The sequence below is a fragment of the Tachypleus tridentatus genome, chromosome 4 (genome assembly GCF_004210375.1).
Source record: "Tachypleus tridentatus isolate NWPU-2018 chromosome 4, ASM421037v1, whole genome shotgun sequence".
NCBI classification, from domain to species: Eukaryota; Metazoa; Arthropoda; class Merostomata; order Xiphosura; family Limulidae; genus Tachypleus; species Tachypleus tridentatus.
Genome location: NC_134828.1, coordinates 14,540,565 through 14,563,437, shown reverse-complemented (window position 1 = coordinate 14,563,437; position 22,873 = coordinate 14,540,565). Strand labels below are relative to the sequence as shown.

Here is a 22,873-nt window from a genome sequence, read left to right as displayed (position 1 = left end):
TTCAAAAACCTGATATTTTGTGTACAAAAGCCTTGTAAACTTTATCAATAACCTGCAAAATTTTATAAACATATCTGTATATTACCAAAAATCATAGCATAATTACTCTCATGGATACTTTTGTGGTTACAGGCTGGGTGAATTCCACCCATCCTGTAATTAAAGGATTAACAATGAGATGTGTAGTTTTAAAACGAAATATCTATAGCCATGGTACTGAATGTCAGATAGATTTAAAAAAATTTTATGAGTTACAAGAAGGTTAAAACAATGAATGTAGAATAACTTCATCTGTGTTATTTACATATTGTTTCTTCAGAACTTCGGAGTAGACTACAAAGCATTCAGCAAAATGTGCCCAGACTGTCCTCCAGACTTTCTTAAGTTAGCATTGTGTTGTTGTAGGGTAAGTTGTGTACCTCCAATGTGTTAAAATCCTATTTCTTGTTATATGCTATAGAATTACAGTTGGAAATGAAATAAGTGTAAAGATAGCTTCTAGATTTTTATTGTTTTCGTGTAAAATGTTTTTTTTAAAAAATGATCTTAAAACATAGTACGCTTTACTTTATACATGAATATTTGTTCTTTTTCTGTTATATAAGTGTTTACCACATTTTTCTCTTTATCCTGTAACTTAGATTGATCCAAAACACCGTCCATCCTTTACCGTAATTATTCAAGAACTAGAAACTATGATGTCCCTTGAAAAACCTCGGTTCATCGATGTAGCATACAGAGTAAAACAAAGTGGAGAGCAAAGTGAAGATGAAACAGACAACTATAAGAGTGTGCAGGCAATATGTAAGAATCATTATTGTGTGGTCTGTTTCTCTGAAAAAACATCGTTGATTTATATATCGCATCATTCTCAAAGCATATAAAAACATTATAGGCGTTAGAAACTCCTATGAACATTTTCATTCCAGAGTGTCTAATCTTTATTGTATTGGTGGGCCTAAACATCAGCAAGTCACTGCTTAACTTATATTAAAGAACAACACACACACTCATGCACGTAAAAACAGTATTATGTATATGACTACTAAAGGCTTTTTGTTGTAAATGGGGGAGATAGTCCTGTGGTAGAGGTTTGAATATCAGAGCTGTGTTTCAAATATTTCAGATAGAAAGTAGCTGATTTGGTGTTGCTATCTGGCTGCTTTCCATCTGGTCATAGCTCAGTATTAAGGATGTTAGTAGCTTTACTTTATATATGAATATTTGTTTTAATTCTCTACCCTATAACTTTTAGATTGTTCCAAAACATTGTCTATCTTTTACCATAATCAAGGATTAGAAACTCTGATTTGATGGCAGCTGATAACCATATTAGCTTTGCCAGACAGCTATATATAGCTGTTAATAGAAGCTTTGCCCGGACAAAAGATATATATAGCTGTCAATAGAATATTTACAGCCATAATATGTTCCTTTACATTTTAGTAAAGGGGTACTAGATAACTAATCAATAAACTTCTAAAACCTTCTTTTCATCAGCTACCTTGAGAAAGATAGCAATTTGATTGAACACAGCATCAAAATCTTTGCTCGAGGCTCAAAAAATGTGTACAAACTACTGCAGTAAATACAATTTATTCAGCAGAGTTGTTGGACCAAGCTGATTTTAACTGGTAAAGCAAATAAAAATTAATTCTACTAAACCTTTTCCAAACTTGTTTAGAATTTTTTAATTGTAGAAAGCTTAATTTTGTTGGAAGAAACCTAAAACACAGTGTAATTATTAAATGTTTTTAAAGAAAACAAATTTTGTTTTTAAGTTGCAGTTGTGGCTAGCAACTTGAAATAATTTGGATAATCTAAATTCCGACTACCATAAGAGGTATTAATAAACCCTGAGGACATATAACTCTAAAAATCAGGTTTTCATACTCATAATTTTCTTTATAGTCATAAAGATTGGCAACTCTAAAATAGCCATTCAAATTCTGTATTACTTCATCACTAATGTTTAGTGTTTACTAGACAGATCAGAATTCATTGTAAAATGTTTAGTGTTTCTTAGATAGATTAGAATTCATTATAAAATGTTTATAGTGTTTTTTAGATAGATCAGGATTCATTATGAAATCTTTATAGTGTTTCTTAGATAGATCAGGATTCGTTATGAAATCTTTATAGTGTTTCTTAGATAGATCAGGATTCGTTATGAAATTTTTATAGTGTTTCTTAGATAGATCAGGATTCGTTATGAAATTTTTATAGTGTTTCTTAGATAGATCAGGATTCATTATGAAATCTTTATAGTGTTTCTTAGATAGATCAGGATTCGTTATGAAATCTTTATAGTGTTTCTTAGATAGATCAGGATTCGTTATGAAATTTTTATAGTGTTTCTTAGATATATCAGGATTCATTATGAAATCTTTATAGTGTTTCTTAGATAGATCAGGATTCATTATGAAATCTTTATAGTGTTTCTTAGATAGATCAGGATTCGTTATGAAATCTTTATAGTGTTTCTTAGATAGATCAGGATTCGTTATGAAATTTTTATAATGTTTCTTAGATAAATCAGGATTCGTTATGAAATTTTTATAGTGTTTCTAAGATGGATCAGGATTCATTATAAAATTTTTATAGTGTTTATTAGATAAATAAAGATTGGATCTAGTTATTTTGTACCAAACATATGAAACTGAGATACTGCTTTCAATCTCAAGATTCGTAGTGTAAGATACTAGCTCATTTTATCACCCATTCTCTTTCCCTTGACAAAAACAATAGATAAAATAAGACTATAACATAACAGGAGTTTTACATTATACAATTAGGTCAGTGGAAAGTAACGGGAGTTTTACATTATATTACTGTAAGGTCAGTTGAAAGTAATAGAAGTCTTGCATAATAATATGTGGTTGGGTCAGTAGAAAGTAACTGGAGTTTTAAATAATAATATGTGGTTAGGTCAGTAGAAAGTAACGGGAGTTTTAAATAATAATATGTGGTTGGGTCAGTAGAAAGTAACGGGAGTTTTAAATAATAATATGTGGTTGGGTCAGTAGAAAGTAACTGGAGTTTTAAATAATAATATGTGGTTAGGTCAGTAGAAAGTAACGGGAGTTTTAAATAATAATAATATGTGGTTAGGTCAGTAGAAAGTAACTGGAGTTTTAAATAATAATAATATGTGGTTAGGTCAGTAGAAAGTAATGGGAGTTTTAAATAATAATAATATATGATTAGGTCAGTAGAAAGTAATGGGAGTTTTAAATAATAATAATATGTGGTTAGGTCAGTAGAAAGTAATGGGAGTTTTAAATGATAATAATATGTGGTTTGGTCAGTAGAAAGTAATGGGAGTTTTAAATAATAATAATATATGGTTAGGTCAGTAGAAAGTAACGAGAGTTTTAAATAATAATAATAATGGTTAGGTCAGTAGAAAGTAACGGGAGTTTTAAATAATAATAATAATGGTTAGGTCAGTAGAAAGTAACGGGAGTTTTAAATAATAATAATATGTGATTAGGTCAGTAGAAAGTAACGGGAGTTTTAAATAATAATAATAATGGTTAGGTCAGTAGAAAGTAACGGGAGTTTTAAATAATAATAATATGTGATTAGGTCAGTAGAAAGTAACGGGAGTTTTAAATAATAATAATATGTGGTTAGGTCAGTAGAAAGTAACTGGAGTTTTAAATAATAATAATAATGGTTAGGTCAGTAGAAAGTAACGGGAGTTTTAAATAATAATAATATGTGGGTAGGTCAGTAGAAAGTAACAGGAGTTTTAAATAATAATAATATGTGATTAGGTCAGTAGAAAGTAACGGGAGTTTTAAATAATAATAATATGTGGTTAGGTCAGTGGAAAGTAACTGGAGTTTTAAATAATAATAATATATGGTTAGGTCAGTAGAAAGTAATGGGAGTTTTAAATAATAATAATATGTGGTTAGGTCAGTAGAAAGTAATGGGAGTTTTAAATAATAATAATATGTGGTTAGGTCAGTAGAAAGTAATGGGAGTTTTAAATAATAATAATATATGGTTAGGTCAGTAGAAAGTAACGGGAGTTTTAAATAATAATAATAATGGTTAGGTCAGTAGAAAGTAACGGGAGTTTTAAATAATAATAATAATGGTTAGGTCAGTAGAAAGTAACGGGAGTTTTAAATAATAATAATATGTGATTAGGTCAATAGAAAGTAACGGGAGTTTTAAATAATAATAATAATGGTTAGGTCAGTAGAAAGTAACGGGAGTTTTAAATGATAATAATATGTGATTAGGTCAGTAGAAAGTAACGGGAGTTTTAAATAATAATAATATGTGATTAGGTCAGTAGAAAGTAACGGGAGTTTTAAATAATAATAATATATGGTTAGGTCAGTAGAAAGTAACGGGAGTTTTAAATAATAATAATATGTGGGTAGGTCAGTAGAAAGTAACTGGAGTTTTAAATAATAATAATATGTGGTTAGGTCAGTAGAAAGTAACTGGAGTTTTAAATAATAATAATAATGGTTAGGTCAGTAGAAAGTAACGAGAGTTTTAAATAATAATAATAATGGTTAGGTCAGTAGAAAGTAACAGGAGTTTTATATAATAATAATATGTGATTAGGTCAGTAGAAAGTAACGGGAGTTTTAAATAATAATAATATGTGGTTAGGTCAGTAGAAAGTAACTGGAGTTTTAAATAATAATAATATATGGTTAGGTCAGTAGAAAGTAATGGGAGTTTTAAATAATAATAATATGTGGTTAGGTCAGTAGAAAGTAATGGGAGTTTTAAATAATAATAATATGTGGTTAGGTCAGTAGAAAGTAATGGGAGTTTTAAATAATAATAATATGTGGTTAGGTCAGTAGAAAGTAACTGGAGTTTTAAATAATAATATATGTGGTTAGGTCAGTAGAAAGTAACTGGAGTTTTAAATAATAATAATATATGGTTAGGTCAGTAGAAAGTAACTGGAGTTTTAAATAATAATAATATGTGGTTAGGTCAGAAGAAAGTAACGGGAGTTTTAAATAATAATAATATGTGGTTAGGTCAGTAGAAAGTAACTGGAGTTTTAAATAATAATAATATGTGGTTAGGTCAGTAGAAAGTAACGGAGTTTTAAATAATAATAATATGTGGTTAGGTCAGTAGAAAGTAACTGGAGTTTTAAATAATAATAATATGTGGTTAGGTCAGTAGAAAGTAACGGAGTTTTAAATAATAATAATATGTGGTTAGGTCAGTAGAAAGTAACTGGAGTTTTAAATAATAATAATATGTGGTTAGGTCAGTAGAAAGTAACGGAGTTTTAAATAATAATAATATGTGGTTAGGTCAGTAGAAAGTAACTGGAGTTTTAAATAATAATAATATGTGGTTAGGTCAGTAGAAAGTAACTGGAGTTTTAAATAATAATAATATGTGGTTAGGTCAGTAGAAAGTAACTGGAGTTTTAAATAATAATAATATGTGGTTAGGTCAGTAGAAAGTAACTGGAGTTTTAAATAATAATAATATGTGGTTAGGTCAGTAGAAAGTAACTGGAGTTTTAAATAATAATAATATGTGGTTAGGTCAGTAGAAAGTAACTGGAGTTTTAAATAATAATAATATGTGGTTAGGTCAGTAGAAAGTAACTGGAGTTTTAAATAATAATAATATGTGGTTAGGTCAGTAGAAAGTAACTGTAGTTTTAAATAATAATATGTGGTTAGGTCAGTAGAAAGTAACTGTAGTTTTAAATAATAATAATATGTGGTTAGGTCAGTAGAAAGTAACTGGAGTTTTAAATAATAATATGTGGTTAGGTCAGTAGAAAGTAACAGGAGTTTTAAATAATAATAATATATGGTTAGGTCAGTAGAAAGTAATGGGAGTTTTAAATAATAATAATATATGTGGTTAGGTCAGTAGAAAGTAACGGAGTTTTAAATAATAATAATATGTGGTTAGGTCAGTAGAAAGTAACAGGAGTTTTAAATAATAATAATATGTGGTTAGGTCAGTAGAAAGTAACGGAGTTTTAAATAATAATAATATGTGGTTAGGTCAGTAGAAAGTAACTGGAGTTTTAAATAATAATAATATGTGGTTAGGTCAGTAGAAAGTAACTGGAGTTTTAAATAATAATAATATGTGGTTAGGTCAGTAGAAAGTAATGGGAGTTTTAAATAATAATAATATATGGTTAGGTCAGTAGAAAGTAACGAGAGTTTTAAATAATAATAATAATGGTTAGGTCAGTAGAAAGTAACGGGAGTTTTAAATAATAATAATAATGGTTAGGTCAGTAGAAAGTAACGGGAGTTTTAAATAATAATAATAATGGTTAGGTCAGTAGAAAGTAACGGGAGTTTTAAATAATAATAATATGTGATTAGGTCAGTAGAAAGTAACGGGAGTTTTAAATAATAATAATAATGGTTAGGTCAGTAGAAAGTAACGGGAGTTTTAAATAATAATAATATGTGGGTAGGTCAGTAGAAAGTAACAGGAGTTTTAAATAATAATAATATGTGGTTAGGTCAGTAGAAAGTAACTGGAGTTTTAAATAATAATATGTGGTTAGGTCAGTAGAAAGTAACGGGAGTTTTAAATAATAATATGTGGTTGGGTCAGTAGAAAGTAACGGGAGTTTTAAATAATAATATGTGGTTGGGTCAGTAGAAAGTAACTGGAGTTTTAAATAATAATATGTGGTTAGGTCAGTAGAAAGTAACGGGAGTTTTAAATAATAATAATATGTGGTTAGGTCAGTAGAAAGTAACTGGAGTTTTAAATAATAATAATATGTGGTTAGGTCAGTAGAAAGTAATGGGAGTTTTAAATAATAATAATATATGATTAGGTCAGTAGAAAGTAATGGGAGTTTTAAATAATAATAATATGTGGTTAGGTCAGTAGAAAGTAATGGGAGTTTTAAATGATAATAATATGTGGTTTGGTCAGTAGAAAGTAATGGGAGTTTTAAATAATAATAATATATGGTTAGGTCAGTAGAAAGTAACGAGAGTTTTAAATAATAATAATAATGGTTAGGTCAGTAGAAAGTAACGGAGTTTTAAATAATAATAATGGTGGTTAGGTCAGTAGAAAGTAACAGGAGTTTTAAATAATAATAATATGTGATTAGGTCAGTAGAAAGTAACGGGAGTTTTAAATAATAATAATAATGGTTAGGTCAGTAGAAAGTAACGGGAGTTTTAAATAATAATAATATGTGATTAGGTCAGTAGAAAGTAACGGGAGTTTTAAATAATAATAATATGTGGTTAGGTCAGTAGAAAGTAACTGGAGTTTTAAATAATAATAATAATGGTTAGGTCAGTAGAAAGTAACGGGAGTTTTAAATAATAATAATATGTGGGTAGGTCAGTAGAAAGTAACAGGAGTTTTAAATAATAATAATATGTGATTAGGTCAGTAGAAAGTAACGGGAGTTTTAAATAATAATAATATGGTTAGGTCAGTGAAAGTAACTGGAGTTTTAAATAATAATAATATATGGTTAGGTCAGTAGAAAGTAATGGGAGTTTTAAATAATAATAATATGTGGTTAGGTCAGTAGAAAGTAATGGGAGTTTTAAATAATAATAATATATGGTTAGGTCAGTAGAAAGTAACGGAGTTTTAAATAATAATAATAATGGTTAGGTCAGTAGAAAGTAACGGGAGTTTTAAATAATAATAATAATGGTTAGGTCAGTAGAAAGTAACGGGAGTTTTAAATAATAATAATATGTGATTAGGTCAATAGAAAGTAACGGGAGTTTTAAATAATAATAATAATGGTTAGGTCAGTAGAAAGTAACGGGAGTTTTAAATGATAATAATATGTGATTAGGTCAGTAGAAAGTAACAGGAGTTTTAAATAATAATAATATGTGATTAGGTCAGTAGAAAGTAACGGGAGTTTTAAATAATAATAATATATGGTTAGGTCAGTAGAAAGTAACGGGAGTTTTAAATAATAATAATATGTGGGTAGGTCAGTAGAAAGTAACTGGAGTTTTAAATAATAATAATATGTGGTTAGGTCAGTAGAAAGTAACTGGAGTTTTAAATAATAATAATAATGGTTAGGTCAGTAGAAAGTAACGAGAGTTTTAAATAATAATAATAATGGTTAGGTCAGTAGAAAGTAACAGGAGTTTTATATAATAATAATATGTGATTAGGTCAGTAGAAAGTAACGGGAGTTTTAAATAATAATAATATGTGGTTAGGTCAGTAGAAAGTAACTGGAGTTTTAAATAATAATAATATATGGTTAGGTCAGTAGAAAGTAATGGGAGTTTTAAATAATAATAATATGTGGTTAGGTCAGTAGAAAGTAATGGGAGTTTTAAATAATAATAATATGTGGTTAGGTCAGTAGAAAGTAATGGGAGTTTTAAATAATAATAATATGTGGTTAGGTCAGTAGAAAGTAACTGGAGTTTTAAATAATAATAATATGTGGTTAGGTCAGTAGAAAGTAACTGGAGTTTTAAATAATAATAATATATGGTTAGGTCAGTAGAAAGTAACTGGAGTTTTAAATAATAATAATATGTGGTTAGGTCAGAAGAAAGTAACGGGAGTTTTAAATAATAATAATATGTGGTTAGGTCAGTAGAAAGTAACTGGAGTTTTAAATAATAATAATATGTGGTTAGGTCAGTAGAAAGTAACGGAGTTTTAAATAATAATAATATGTGGTTAGGTCAGTAGAAAGTAACTGGAGTTTTAAATAATAATAATATGTGGTTAGGTCAGTAGAAAGTAACGGGAGTTTTAAATAATAATAATATGTGGTTAGGTCAGTAGAAAGTAACTGGAGTTTTAAATAATAATAATATGTGGTTAGGTCAGTAGAAAGTAACGGGAGTTTTAAATAATAATAATATGTGGTTAGGTCAGTAGAAAGTAACTGGAGTTTTAAATAATAATAATATGTGGTTAGGTCAGTAGAAAGTAACTGGAGTTTTAAATAATAATAATATGTGGTTAGGTCAGTAGAAAGTAACTGGAGTTTTAAATAATAATAATATGTGGTTAGGTCAGTAGAAAGTAACTGGAGTTTTAAATAATAATAATATGTGGTTAGGTCAGTAGAAAGTAACTGGAGTTTTAAATAATAATAATATGTGGTTAGGTCAGTAGAAAGTAACTGGAGTTTTAAATAATAATAATATGTGGTTAGGTCAGTAGAAAGTAACTGGAGTTTTAAATAATAATAATATGTGGTTAGGTCAGTAGAAAGTAACTGGAGTTTTAAATAATAATAATATGTGGTTAGGTCAGTAGAAAGTAACTGTAGTTTTAAATAATAATATGTGGTTAGGTCAGTAGAAAGTAACTGTAGTTTTAAATAATAATAATATGTGGTTAGGTCAGTAGAAAGTAACTGGAGTTTTAAATAATAATATGTGGTTAGGTCAGTAGAAAGTAACAGGAGTTTTAAATAATAATAATATATGGTTAGGTCAGTAGAAAGTAATGGGAGTTTTAAATAATAATAATATGTGGTTAGGTCAGTAGAAAGTAACGGGAGTTTTAAATAATAATAATATGTGGTTAGGTCAGTAGAAAGTAACAGGAGTTTTAAATAATAATAATATGTGGTTAGGTCAGTAGAAAGTAACGGGAGTTTTAAATAATAATAATATGTGGTTAGGTCAGTAGAAAGTAACTGGAGTTTTAAATAATAATAATATGTGGTTAGGTCAGTAGAAAGTAACTGGAGTTTTAAATAATAATAATATGTGGTTAGGTCAGTAGAAAGTAATGGGAGTTTTAAATAATAATAATATATGGTTAGGTCAGTAGAAAGTAACGAGAGTTTTAAATAATAATAATAATGGTTAGGTCAGTAGAAAGTAACGGGAGTTTTAAATAATAATAATAATGGTTAGGTCAGTAGAAAGTAACGGGAGTTTTAAATAATAATAATAATGGTTAGGTCAGTAGAAAGTAACGGAGTTTTAAATAATAATAATATGTGATTAGGTCAGTAGAAAGTAACGGAGTTTTAAATAATAATAATAATGGTTAGGTCAGTAGAAAGTAACGGGAGTTTTAAATAATAATAATATGTGGGTAGGTCAGTAGAAAGTAACAGGAGTTTTAAATAATAATAATATGTGGTTAGGTCAGTAGAAAGTAACTGGAGTTTTAAATAATAATAATATGTGGTTAGGTCAGTAGAAAGTAACTGGAGTTTTAAATAATAATAATAATGGTTAGGTCAGTAGAAAGTAACGGGAGTTTTAAATAATAATAATATGTGGGTAGGTCAGTAGAAAGTAACAGGAGTTTTAAATAATAATAATATGTGATTAGGTCAGTAGAAAGTAACGGAGTTTTAAATAATAATAATATATGGTTAGGTCAGTAGAAAGTAATGGGAGTTTTAAATAATAATAATATGTGGTTAGGTCAGTAGAAAGTAATGGGAGTTTTAAATAATAATAATATGTGGTTAGGTCAGTAGAAAGTAATGGGAGTTTTAAATAATAATAATATGTGGTTAGGTCAGTAGAAAGTAACTGGAGTTTTAAATAATAATAATATGTGGTTAGGTCAGTAGAAAGTAACTGGAGTTTTAAATAATAATAATATGTGATTAGGTCAGTAGAAAGTAACGGGAGTTTTAAATAATAATAATATATGGTTAGGTCAGTAGAAAGTAACTGGAGTTTTAAATAATAATAATATATGGTTAGGTCAGTAGAAAGTAATGGGAGTTTTAAATAATAATAATATGTGGTTAGGTCAGTAGAAAGTAACGGGAGTTTTAAATAATAATAATATATGGTTAGGTCAGTAGAAAGTAACGGGAGTTTTAAATAATAATAATATATGGTTAGGTCAGTAGAAAGTAACTGGAGTTTTAAATAATAATAATATGTGGTTAGGTCAGTAGAAAGTAATGGGAGTTTTAAATAATAATAATATGTGGTTAGGTCAGTAGAAAGTAACTGGAGTTTCAAATAATAATAATATGTGGTTAGGTCAGTAGAAAGTAACTGGAGTTTTAAATAATATGTGGTTAGGTCAGTAGAAAGTAACGGGAGTTTTAAATAATATGTGGTTAGGTCAGTAGAAAGTAACAGGAGTTTTAAATAATAATAATATGTGGTTAGGTCAGTAGAAAGTAACTGGAGTTTTAAATAATAATAATATGTGGTTAGGTCAGTAGAAAGTAACTGGAGTTTTAAATAATAATAATATGTGGTTAGGTCAGTAGAAAGTAACTGGAGTTTTAAATAATATGTGGTTAGGTCAGTAGAAAGTAACTGGAGTTTTAAATAATATGTGGTTAGGTCAGTAGAAAGTAACTGGAGTTTTAAATAATAATAATATGTGGTTAGGTCAGTAGAAAGTAACTGGAGTTTTAAATAATAATATGTGGTTAGGTCAGTAGAAAGTAACTGGAGTTTTAAATAATAATAATATGTGGTTAGGTCAGTAGAAAGTAACTGGAGTTTTAAATAATAATAATATGTGGTTAGGTCAGTAGAAAGTAACAGGAGTTTTAAATAATAATAATATATGGTTAGGTCAGTAGAAAGTAATGGGAGTTTTAAATAATAATAATATGTGGTTAGGTCAGTAGAAAGTAACGGGAGTTTTAAATAATAATAATATATGGTTAGGTCAGTAGAAAGTAACTGGAGTTTTAAATAATAATAATATGTGGTTAGGTCAGTAGAAAGTAACGGGAGTTTTAAATAATAATAATAATATGTGGTTAGGTCAGTAGAAAGTAACGGGAGTTTTAAATAATAATAATATGTGGTTAGGTCAGTAGAAAGTAATGGGAGTTTTAAATAATAATAATATATGGTTAGGTCAGTAGAAAGTAACAGGAGTTTTAAATAATAATAATATGTGGTTAGGTCAGTAGAAAGTAACGGGAGTTTTAAATAATAATAATATGTGGTTAGGTCAGTAGAAAGTAACAGGAGTTTTAAATAATAATAATATATGGTTAGGTCAGTAGAAAGTAACGGAGTTTTAAATAATAATAATATGTGGTTAGGTCAGTAGAAAGTAACAGGAGTTTTAAATAATAATAATATATGGTTAGGTCAGTAGAAAGTAATGGGAGTTTTAAATAATAATAATATGTGGTTAGGTCAGTAGAAAGTGGCAGGTGTTTTTTATAATAATATAGTAATGTCATTAAAAAATGAAACAATAGCAGTTGAGAATCAAAAAACATTAAATACTTTTTCTTCAGCACCAAAGTAGTGGTCAGTCATGAGTAGCACTGACTTCTCTGGGTTGTTTGTTTTGTAATTTTCCTATATTGCTGTTTGAAGTATTATGAAGGCATAACATATCTGCTTTGAGAAAGATCACAGCCCTAATTTACGCTTTTTGCTACATATGGAATGAAATTAAAGGTTTTTTTATGTATGTGTAGTAATATCCTTCACAGTAGAAGCTTTCCTCCCATGTTTAAGTTTGTAGATTTATATTAGTTTCTGTGTGAATTTAATAAATGTGTGAAAGAACTTCTCCCAAATTTCACTCAAGTTTACCATAAGTAATATTCTGGTATTTTTCTAGTTAATAATCGTAGGAGTTGGTGTGAAGATAACCAGCAGCTAATGCCAGTTGAAACACCACGTAAGTGCAGGTCTTCTACTGCATCTCCTGTGGTTACCCCAAAGGATATTGGAGAAGTGATGTCTAAGGATGATCCCCACTACAAGCCCAACAGCAGCTCACAAAATCCTTTCAATACACATTTCATATTTAAAGGACAGAAAAAGATAGTGGAACAAACAGTAGTTATGTCTCCCAGCTTGACATACGACCTTCCATCTCCTTCAGGAGCTTTGACTCCTCCTGGGACTCCCATCACTCCTGACGAATGTCCATCTTCACCAAGAGAGACCCTTTCTGCAGGACTTCAGAGACTTTCTGTTCACTCTAGAGCTCCTTCCCCGACATTACTACAGCAGACTCTAAAAAAAATTTACACCTACAAGTCGAATGTTACAGTTCCAGAGCCCTGCAATACCAAAAAGGTTGTTAATAGTTCCGTCCACGATGACTCGGGAGAAGAAGAAAAAGAAAATGTAGGGTTAGCATTGTGCCCGCAAGGTTCCACTTTATCACCGCTGTTACAGCACAGTCAAGTCCTCGTTAGTGCCAAAGTACATAGTTCCTGTACTGATTCTCTGTCAACAGAACAGTGGGAGTCCATTAAGCAGTTTACGTGTTGTCAAAATGAGGAATGGAAGTCGGAGAAAGATTCTAGTCGTGAGGCTCTGGGGAGGAAGAGACCTTCTTCCTACCACTCAGATGACTCTGGTTGCTATTGTGGAGTTCCCTGCACTTTGCAGCTACCAGAAATAGTTCCATTAAATTTGAGAACTGGTCATGATGATACAGAGTCTAGTATGGAAGACTTGAGCAAGCATGAACAATACTCCATTAAAAAAACCTTTACAGCTTTTACCACCAGTCAACCAACACAAAACAGATTGCTGCAACAAGAAATGAAGTCCACTTCAGGTGTTTCTGTTGACCACGGAAAATGGACAAGACTCCCTAGTCAAAGTTTAATATGTCGTGAAGTGACAAAAAGCTGTGAGGCCATATTGCAGCAGCCACATGCTTGTAATGGTGGAAAACTCTTTCAGTCTAGGTCGACAGCAAACTTTCTCTAGACAATAGAGGAAATACAGAACAGAAAGGTTTGTAAAACATTGTTGATTTCCCTTTATGTGAATAGATTTAAAGTAATTCATACATTCCTTGAAATGGTACATCAACTGTTTCTGTTAAACTGTAATAATACTCAACAGAGTTAGGCTTTAACTGAAGAGATGAGTTTCATGTTTTGCACCAGAAGAACTGCATAATTAATATTTTCTTTACAATATAGCTTAAGTGGAAAAAAGTGTTTCATATTTCATTTTATCTGTACTTGTAGTGAGATGTAGAATGTTACTAAAAAGAAATATTGTAATATCATTGTGTCTTAATTAATTATGGTTCGAGTATTGTACTTTAGTCTTTTGTTACATGTAACAATACTCACTTTTAAATTTTTTATTACAACCAGTTTCTATTTCTCTGATTCAAAAGAAAAAGATTTATAATTACCATATTTATCTTACCATAATTACCATATTTATCTTACCATAATTGTCTTTTTAGATATCTTTAAATCTCACTTTATTCAATAAGTCGTATACAAAAAACAGCCTTGTGGTACTTCAGAGAAACTGTTTCTTCTTTCTTACCATCTAACACATTACTTTGCAGCTTCCAGAAAAATTCTCTTTTGTAAAAGAGGTTTCAAGAAGTTGTGTATAGGAAGTAAAAAATTATCTTCTTCCTGAAAATATGAAAACCAGGATTTATATTAATGAATAGAAATTGCATTTTTCAACTATAAAATCATTTTAATATATGTTGAACAATTCAAATTAATCTTCAGCTTCAATGTTTTTTGTAGATTTTAAGAGATTCCTGAATGATAATTGTCTCTTGAAAATGTTAAATTTCTGTTTTTTAAATGTAGGTTATGCTCATGAAATTTATGTTCATAATGCATTTATGAACTCAGATTTTAACTTAAAATACAAGTCTGGATTTATAATAGTACTGTATGCCATTCTTTTTTTGTGTCAAGTATTTTATTAGTTTTGTCTATTTTATGTGATGAGGTGTTTATTAACACACTGTTGTTCTGTAGGTAGCAGTTCAGGAAAATGTTTTCTGTTTCCTTTGTTGTGTGTTAGTGGTCCGGGTAATATGCCGTTGTTTTCCGTTTCAGTTTTTGTATGGTAAAAGAGCTCAGTAGTACTTCACTCACCTGACGTGTACTTTGGACTATTCTAAGTTACTAAGTTAATCTCAGTTGTTACCATATAGTGTCTGATAATGAAGTTACGAAAATAAACATTGAGTACTTTAACGTGAACTTTCTGGAACAAAAGAAGGTTGCCAGCATTTTATTTTGTATTTAGTTTCCCATAATTTTGTGTAAATAGCATTATCATATTGTTTTCGTAAGCTGTAGTGATTACATTTAATTACAGCTGTATGACTACAATAAACCTTTTGCTCTTGAGTTATAATAATAATAATAATAATATTTACAGGTCACTTTTCTTATAATTATGTGAAATGATTTTCTCAATTATTATATTTGTTTCATTTTTACAGAACAGACTCAACAAATGTTCAACAGCAAGAAATGAGTAAACACAAAATGGTTTTAAAATGTATAGATAGTAAAGTTTATTTTTAACTTGTTATAAGACTGTTTAAAAAAAATTAGTCCTAATTTTTTAAAAAATATAATGTGGACTTGTAGATGCATTACTTCAGTTTTTACATAGTTTTAAGTGTAGGAATGTAGACAAGGTTGTGCAACTGTAATCCAAAGATTTGTGTTTGTTACTAGATTAGCAACACATTCTCAATTAACAGTATTTTTGAGTTAAATCTCAACTGTTAAAATTAAGCATGGTTTTAAACTGTGTACTTCTTCTGCCAAGTATTTGATTGCTGTACCTGTGCAGTTTTTACGTTGGACGGCATGTGATATGTCTCCAGTATGTTTTATTGTGGATTTGCGTCTGAATAATTTTTTAAAAATAATTCATAACCCACTGGTTGAAGAGAACTGGATAAGAATTTCTCTCTGACATCAAGTAATTTGGTGAAACTTGTTTATCTTAACTCCAAATAAAGTACCTGACTTTATTTATTCAGTGGGTAATCAAATGTGTTGACGAGAACACTTTATTTATTCAGTGGGTAATCAAATGTGTTGACGAGAACACTGAAGCAAAACAAATGTTCTGAAGGAAATTCCTATTGTTTTGTAAAACTGGCATGAACATTTAACTTTTTTTCTGTTGTGATCGGGATTTGCATGTGATATATTAAATTGTTAGTTAAATTGAATGGAACTAGGAGCGGACAGTTGTTTTAAGTGTTTGGGTTTCTTCGAATTTTCTCTTATAATTTTGACAACAAGCTTGCTTGTAGCAGTATCAGTAACTTAACTGTTTCATTCTAATATTTTATTAAACATGAAAGGTTTTAACCATGAAAGTAATAATTAACTTTGGTAATTTTTTTAAGTTTCATAGTTTTTACATTTTTTATTTGGATACATTAGGTCAGATCCATTTTAGTTATTTCTTTGGGGCACTTAGCTTGTCAAACACTAGAAGTTCTAATGTCCTGTTCTGTTTTAAACTGAACAGGCCTATTTCACACGTTGCCATCAATAAAGTTCTTCACACTTGAATAGATAGAAGGAATTATTTTTGAGAAACATAATTCGCCCTCATGTACTTTTAAAATTATTTTGGAGTATGTAAATGTGTGTAAGAAAAGTTTGTTGTTGTTTTTTGTAGTAGATTAATATATTCTTGAAGAACGTGTGTATGGAAATCCCAGGTTATTAGTCTAATAGATCATTATGAAAAAGAACTCATAGAAATAAAATATAGCTACAACTTTCTTGTTGTCTTACGAACTGTTTGTTTTTATTTTCCCAAATAGTAAAAGGAAATAATAAACATAAATAGTTTATAAAATAAAATGACAAAAATTACTATGTTTTTTGTTGGTTTTTTTGTAGTTTGCTAGCATGTTTGATTTTTCAAAGAAACAATATTACTCACTACATAGTGAGTTTACTGATCTGTAAACTGTTTACTGGAAACACCTTTAGATCTTTACCTACAGGGTCTGCACAAGTAGTGGCAAGACGTTAAATTTGTAATTAGTGACTTGTTTTTGATGGAAAGACCTACTGGTGTCGGTTACCGACTTTAAATGAGCAATCATATTACAACTGTTTTCTGTACATCAGGCTGATATTTTAAAAACATATTTATTCATTTTTAAACTGCTCTTCTAAAATCTTGCTTTTTCATATGCAGACAGCTTGTTCCTAGTGAGTATAACGTGAAGGTTTATGTAAGGCAGCTACTGCCCAGCGAGTATAACATGAAGGTTTATGTAAGGCAGCTACTGCCCAGTGAATATAACATGAATGTTTATGTAAGGCAGCTACTGCCCAGTGAATATAACGTGAATGTTTATGTAAGGCAGCTACTGCCCAGCGAATATAACATGAATGTTTATGTAAGGCAGCTACTGCCAGCGAATATAACATGAAGGTTTATGTAAGGCAGCTACTGCCCAGCGAATATAACATGAATGTTTATGTAAGGCAGCTACTGCCCAGCGAATATAACATGAATGTTTATGTAAGGCAGCTACTGCCCAGCGAATATAACATGAATGTTTATGTAAGGCAGCTACTGCCAGCGAATATAACATGAAGGTTTATGTAAGGCAGCTACTGCCCAGCGAATATAACATGAATGTTTATGTAAGACAGCTACTGCCCAGCGAGTATAACATGAAGGTTTATGTAAGGCAGCTACTGCCAGCGAATATAACATGAATGTTTATGTAAGGCAGCTACTGCCCAGCGAATATAACATGAATGTTTATGTAAGGCAGCTACTGCCCAGCGAATATAACATGAATGTTTATGTAAGACAGCTACTGCCCAGCGAATATAGCGTGAAGGTTTAGGTAATAACTTGTGCTCAGAAAATATAATAATAAGGTCTGTATAATAACTTGTTCCCAGTAAGTTTATCATGAAGGTCCGTATAATAACTTGTTTCCAGTAAGTTTATCATGAAGGTCCGTATAATAACTTGTTCCCAGTAAGTTTATCATGAAGGTCCGTTATAATAACTTGTTCCCAGTAAGTTTATCATGAAGGTCCATAATAACTTGTTCCCAGTAAGTTTATCATGAAGGTCCAGATAATAACTTGTTCCCAGTAAGTTTATCATGAAGGTCCATATAATAACTTGTTCCCAGTAAGTTTATCATGAAGGTCCATAATAACTTGTTCCCAGTAAGTTTATCATGAAGGTCCGTGTAATAACTTGTTCAGTAAGTTTATCATGAAGGTCCTTATATAACTAACTTGTTCCCAGTAAGTTTATCATGAAGGTCCGTATAATAACTTGTTCCCAGTAAGTTTATCATGAAGGTCCGTATAATAACTTGTTCCCAGTAAGTTTATCATGAAGGTCCTTATAATAACTTGTTCCCAGTAAGTTTATCATGAAGGTCTGTATAACAACTTGTTCCCAGTAAGTTTATCATGAAGGTCTGTATAACAACTTGTTCCCAGTAAGTTTATCATGAAGGTCTGTATAACAACTTGTTCCCAGTAAGTTTATCATGAAGGTCCATATAATAACTTGTTCCCAGTAAGTTTATCATGAAGGTCCATATAATAACTTGTTCCCAGTAAGTTTATCATGAAGGTCCATATAATAACTTGTTCCCAGTAAGTTTATCATGAAGGTCCATATAATAACTTGTTCCCAGTAAGTTTATCATGAAGGTCTATATAACAGCTTGTTCCCAGTAAGTTTATCATGAAGGTCTATATAACAGCTTGTTCCCAGTAAGTTTATCATGAAGGTCTCTATAATAACTTGTTCCCAGTAAGTTTATCATGAAGGTCCGTATAACAACTTGTTCCCAGTAAGTTTATCATGAAGGTCCATATAATAACTTGTTCCCAGTAAGTTTATCATGAAGGTCCATATAATAACTTGTTCCCAGTAAGTTTATCATGAAGGTCCATATAATAACTTGTTCCCAGTAAGTTTATCATGAAGGTCCATATAATAACTTGTTCCCAGTAAGTTTATCATGAAGGTCTATATAACAGCTTGTTCCCAGTAAGTTTATCATGAAGGTCTATATAACAGCTTGTTCCCAGTAAGTTTATCATGAAGGTCTCTATAATAACTTGTTCCCAGTAAGTTTATCATGAAGGTCTGTATAATAACTTGTTCCCAGTAAGTTTATCATGAAGGTCCATATAATAACTTGTTCCCAGTAAGTTTATCATGAAGGTCTATATAACAGCTTGTTCCCAGTAAGTTTATCATGAAGGTCTATATAATAACTTGTTCCCAGTAAGTTTATCATGAAGGTCCGTATAATAACTTGTTCCCAGTAAGTTTATCATGAAGGTCCGTATAATAACTTGTTCCCAGTAAGTTTATCATGAAGGTCCGTATAATAACTTGTTCCCAGTAAGTTTATCATGAAGGTCCGTATAATAACTTGTTCCCAGTAAGTTTATCATGAAGGTCTGTATAATAACTTGTTCCCAGTAAGTTTATCATGGAGGTCTATATAATAACTTGTTCCCAGTAAGTTTATCATGAAGGTCCGTATAATAACTTGTTCCCAGTAAGTTTATCATGAAGGTCCGTATAATAACTTGTTCCCAGTAAGTTTATCATGAAGGTCCGTATAATAACTTGTTCCCAGTAAGTTTATCATGAAGGTCCGTATAATAACTTGTTCCCAGTAAGTTTATCATGAAGGTCCGTATAATAACTTGTTCCCAGTAAGTTTATCATGAAGGTCCGTATAATAACTTGTTCCCAGTAAGTTTATCATGGAGGTCTATATAACAGCTTGTTTCCAGTAAGTTTATCATGAAGGTCCATATAATAACTTGTTCCCAGTAAGTTTATCATGAAGGTCCGTATAATAACTTGTTCCCAGTAAGTTTATCATGAAGGTCCGTATAATAACTTGTTCCCAGTAAGTTTATCATGAAGGTCTATATAACAGCTTGTTCCCAGTAAGTTTATCATGAAGGTCTGTATAACAGCTTGTTCCCAGTAAGTTTATCATGAAGGTCTGTATAACAACTTGTTCCCAGTAAGTTTATCATGAAGGTCTGTATAACAACTTGTTCCCAGTAAGTTTATCATGAAGGTCCGTATAACAACTTGTTCCCAGTAAGTTTATCATGAAGGTCCGTATAACAACTTGTTCCCAGTAAGTTTATCATGAAGGTCCGTATAACAACTTGTTCCCAGTAAGTTTATCATGAAGGTCCGTATAACAACTTGTTCCCAGTAAGTTTATCATGAAGGTCCATATAACAACTTGTTCCCAGTAAGTTTATCATGAAGGTCCATATAACAACTTGTTCCCAGTAAGTTTATCATGAAGGTCCATATAACAACTTGTTCCCAGTAAGTTTATCATGAAGGTCCATATAACAACTTGTTCCCAGTAAGTTTATCATGAAGGTCCATATAACAACTTGTTCCCAGTAAGTTTATCATGAAGGTCCATATAACAACTTGTTTTATCCCAGTAAGTTTATCATGAAGGTCCATATAACAACTTGTTCCCAGTAAGTTTATCATGAAGGTCCATATAACAACTTGTTCCCAGTAAGTTTATCATGAAGGTCCATATAACAACTTGTTCCCAGTAAGTTTATCATGAAGGTCCATATAACAACTTGTTCCCAGTAAGTTTATCATGAAGGTCTATATAACAACTTGTTCCTAGACAGCATAGCGGAAGTGTCTATACAACAGTTGGTACCCAGGGTATTAAGCATGAAGAAGGTTACTTAGAGTTGCTTCAGTTTAGATTGAAACTTTATTATTTTTGTTTCATGAAGTCGACTGTACTTTAACGAAATTCGCTAATTTGTCTCACAGACACCGTTAGTTCTTCCTTGGTTATGTTTATGGTCGGTACTTAAAATAACTGTCGGTTTACTGATTACTGTTTTGTTTAACAAACTTTGAAGTATTTAACGCATCAGCTATGTATACAATAATCCGTTCGTGTGTTCAAAAGGAACGAACCTTTAAAACCATTTGGCAGTCAAGATACCACTGCCTATATGTAAAATAGTTAAATCCGAATTATCTAGTCACAAATGTTTTAATATTTTTCACGTATTTCGCTGATGTTGAATTACGTAACGTGGTAGATATGATTTATAGTTTATTATTATATGGAGAGGGTATTAATCCGATTAAAATGTTGAATTTGGTATGGATAAATGACATTTAGGGTTAAGTGAAATATTAGATCTGCCACACGTTAATTTCATCTTGTTTTTTAACATGTAAAATCTGTCTGATTTTGATGCTTCGACTACGATAATCTACTACTGATACTCGAGTGGTAAGGTTCATGAGGTTAGTAAAAAAAGCTCACATTGAGTCACATTTCAGCTGAGAAATCGTGATATTTCGATAACTGGAAATTTACATTGTTTTAAATATTTTTCTGAATATCAGGACCTGAAAAACATGCTGGTAAGCTAGAACTCAAAACGTTAGATCTTCCATGAATAAACTTTATTTGACGAAATACTTAGTCTTGTGAATATCACTTTTAATCGTTCTGTATTACAGAAGCATCTATTTCGTTAAAAATAAGTAACAACACACATCAGGACTAAAGTTTCGTACAGATTTTGATTATATATTTATGTTATCACTCCGCTACAAATATTTAATAATCAGTGTGTATATATATACAAATACCCCTGTGGGACAGCGCTAAATTTACAAAAAAAAATAGTTAAAATCCGAGGTTCGATTCCCACGGTGGATGCAGTTTATAGCCCAATGTGGCTTTGGTGTAAAACAAACAAAAATCAAAATATATATAAAATAACACTATACTTAAGATGTTTCTCCAGCACAAAAAATATAGTTTATGTACGTCTTATTTTATGTCACGAGCCCGGAGTTGTCTAGTGGTTGACCTGCTGGGGATTGAATAAAATCCAAGCTTCCGGATGTTACAGTTGTTCAGGTTTTTACAACAAAGTCCTGGCCAAGAAAAGCTTGTTCGAAAATAAAATAAAATAAATGTAGCAGTAATTAATGTAAATTAACATTGTTTTCTTTTTAAATTAAACAATGTCCATTGGTGGAACAGCGGTATGGCTACAGACTTGCAACCTTTAAATCCGGGAGTTCGATTCCTGCAGTTGACACGGCAGATAGCTCAAGGTGGTTTTGTTATAAAATAAACATATGGCAATATTTATTACTCGCAAAACTGTTTGTGTCCCTGAAAAAAAAAAAAAGAGGAGGGGGACCTCACCTTTATGAACTGTGTCCGGTTTCATTAAGAAGTAACAAACATACGAACTCACACGATCCATAAATCTAATCAATCAACGATCTCTTCTAGGCTCACTACACCTAGCTTAACGTTTTACAGCGTTCAAATAGCCTTTTACACTTTTTAAGTAAAATTCCTAGTGTGAAGTTCTCTCGAAATAACAAAAATGTAAAATTTCATGCAGAATATTTTCAGGGTGGAAAGAAGAGAAAGAATTAGCTTACATTTCAAAGGGAGAAAACGTTCATTAAAGGACCGTTTATGTCAAGTTTCATTGTTAATATTAATTTGTCACTTGCTTACCCCTCACATGGAAAATGTTTCAGACTCGGAGTCTAGTTGGCTAGTTGTGGCTCTGTTGGATCTGGTAATAACGTTTTTCAAAACGAGACTTGTCAAACGTCTACCTAAATTCTACTTGTTGTTATCACAATAGTTTAATTTCTTATTTTGATTCCCATACGATTGACGTAGTCTTCATCGATGAAATCTTTAATCTACTCGTTTATATAGTGGTATTTCTGGACGTAACTACAGTCAACACACTATTTTTGAGAACAGTATGACGTTTATATATATAGCCATTATGGATGTGTGGCACTGTCTGATTAGTTATATTACAGCCACTCGCAGCGTAAACTACCAGAACGTGACTATAATTTGGTGTAGTTCATTTTCTTGTAATAGAGGTCACGCGATTCCATAATATTTGCATTTTATATCCATTTCATTCATAGATTCTGTAATTGTTTACAACAAAGTATATTTAAGTTTCATTTTGTAATGTTGAGCAATCTTTATAAATTGATTCCCATAATAAAAGCGTGTATTCTTACATTTTGTTTTGTAATTAGTGATCAGATTTTCTGATTTATCATACTTTCTTTATTGACTACAAAGACAACCACAAATCTTTTATTTT

At 30.5% G+C, this 22,873-nt stretch overlaps 1 protein-coding gene and 1 long non-coding RNA gene across 2 annotated transcripts in view; one reads left to right on the top strand and one right to left on the bottom strand.

Annotated features, from left to right (window-relative positions):
- LOC143248603 (uncharacterized) overlaps window positions 1–16,470 on the top strand; it is a 47,764-nt gene extending 31,294 nt beyond the window's left edge. Inside the window, exons 6-9 of the mRNA XM_076497099.1 lie at window positions 320–406; window positions 642–804; window positions 12,532–13,667; window positions 15,148–16,470. Coding sequence (XP_076353214.1) covers window positions 320–406; window positions 642–804; window positions 12,532–13,640 — 1,359 coding nt within the window. The 3' untranslated portion in view covers window positions 13,641–13,667; window positions 15,148–16,470. The remainder of the gene's footprint in view (window positions 1–319; window positions 407–641; window positions 805–12,531; window positions 13,668–15,147) is intronic.
- Window positions 14,189–22,388, bottom strand: LOC143248607 (uncharacterized). The gene is made up of 2 exons (XR_013027076.1): window positions 22,255–22,388; window positions 14,189–14,314 (listed from the first exon to the last, which is right to left on the bottom strand). It is a non-coding gene; the product is annotated as an uncharacterized LOC143248607 (long non-coding RNA).
- Window positions 22,389–22,873: the final 485 nt, after the last annotated feature.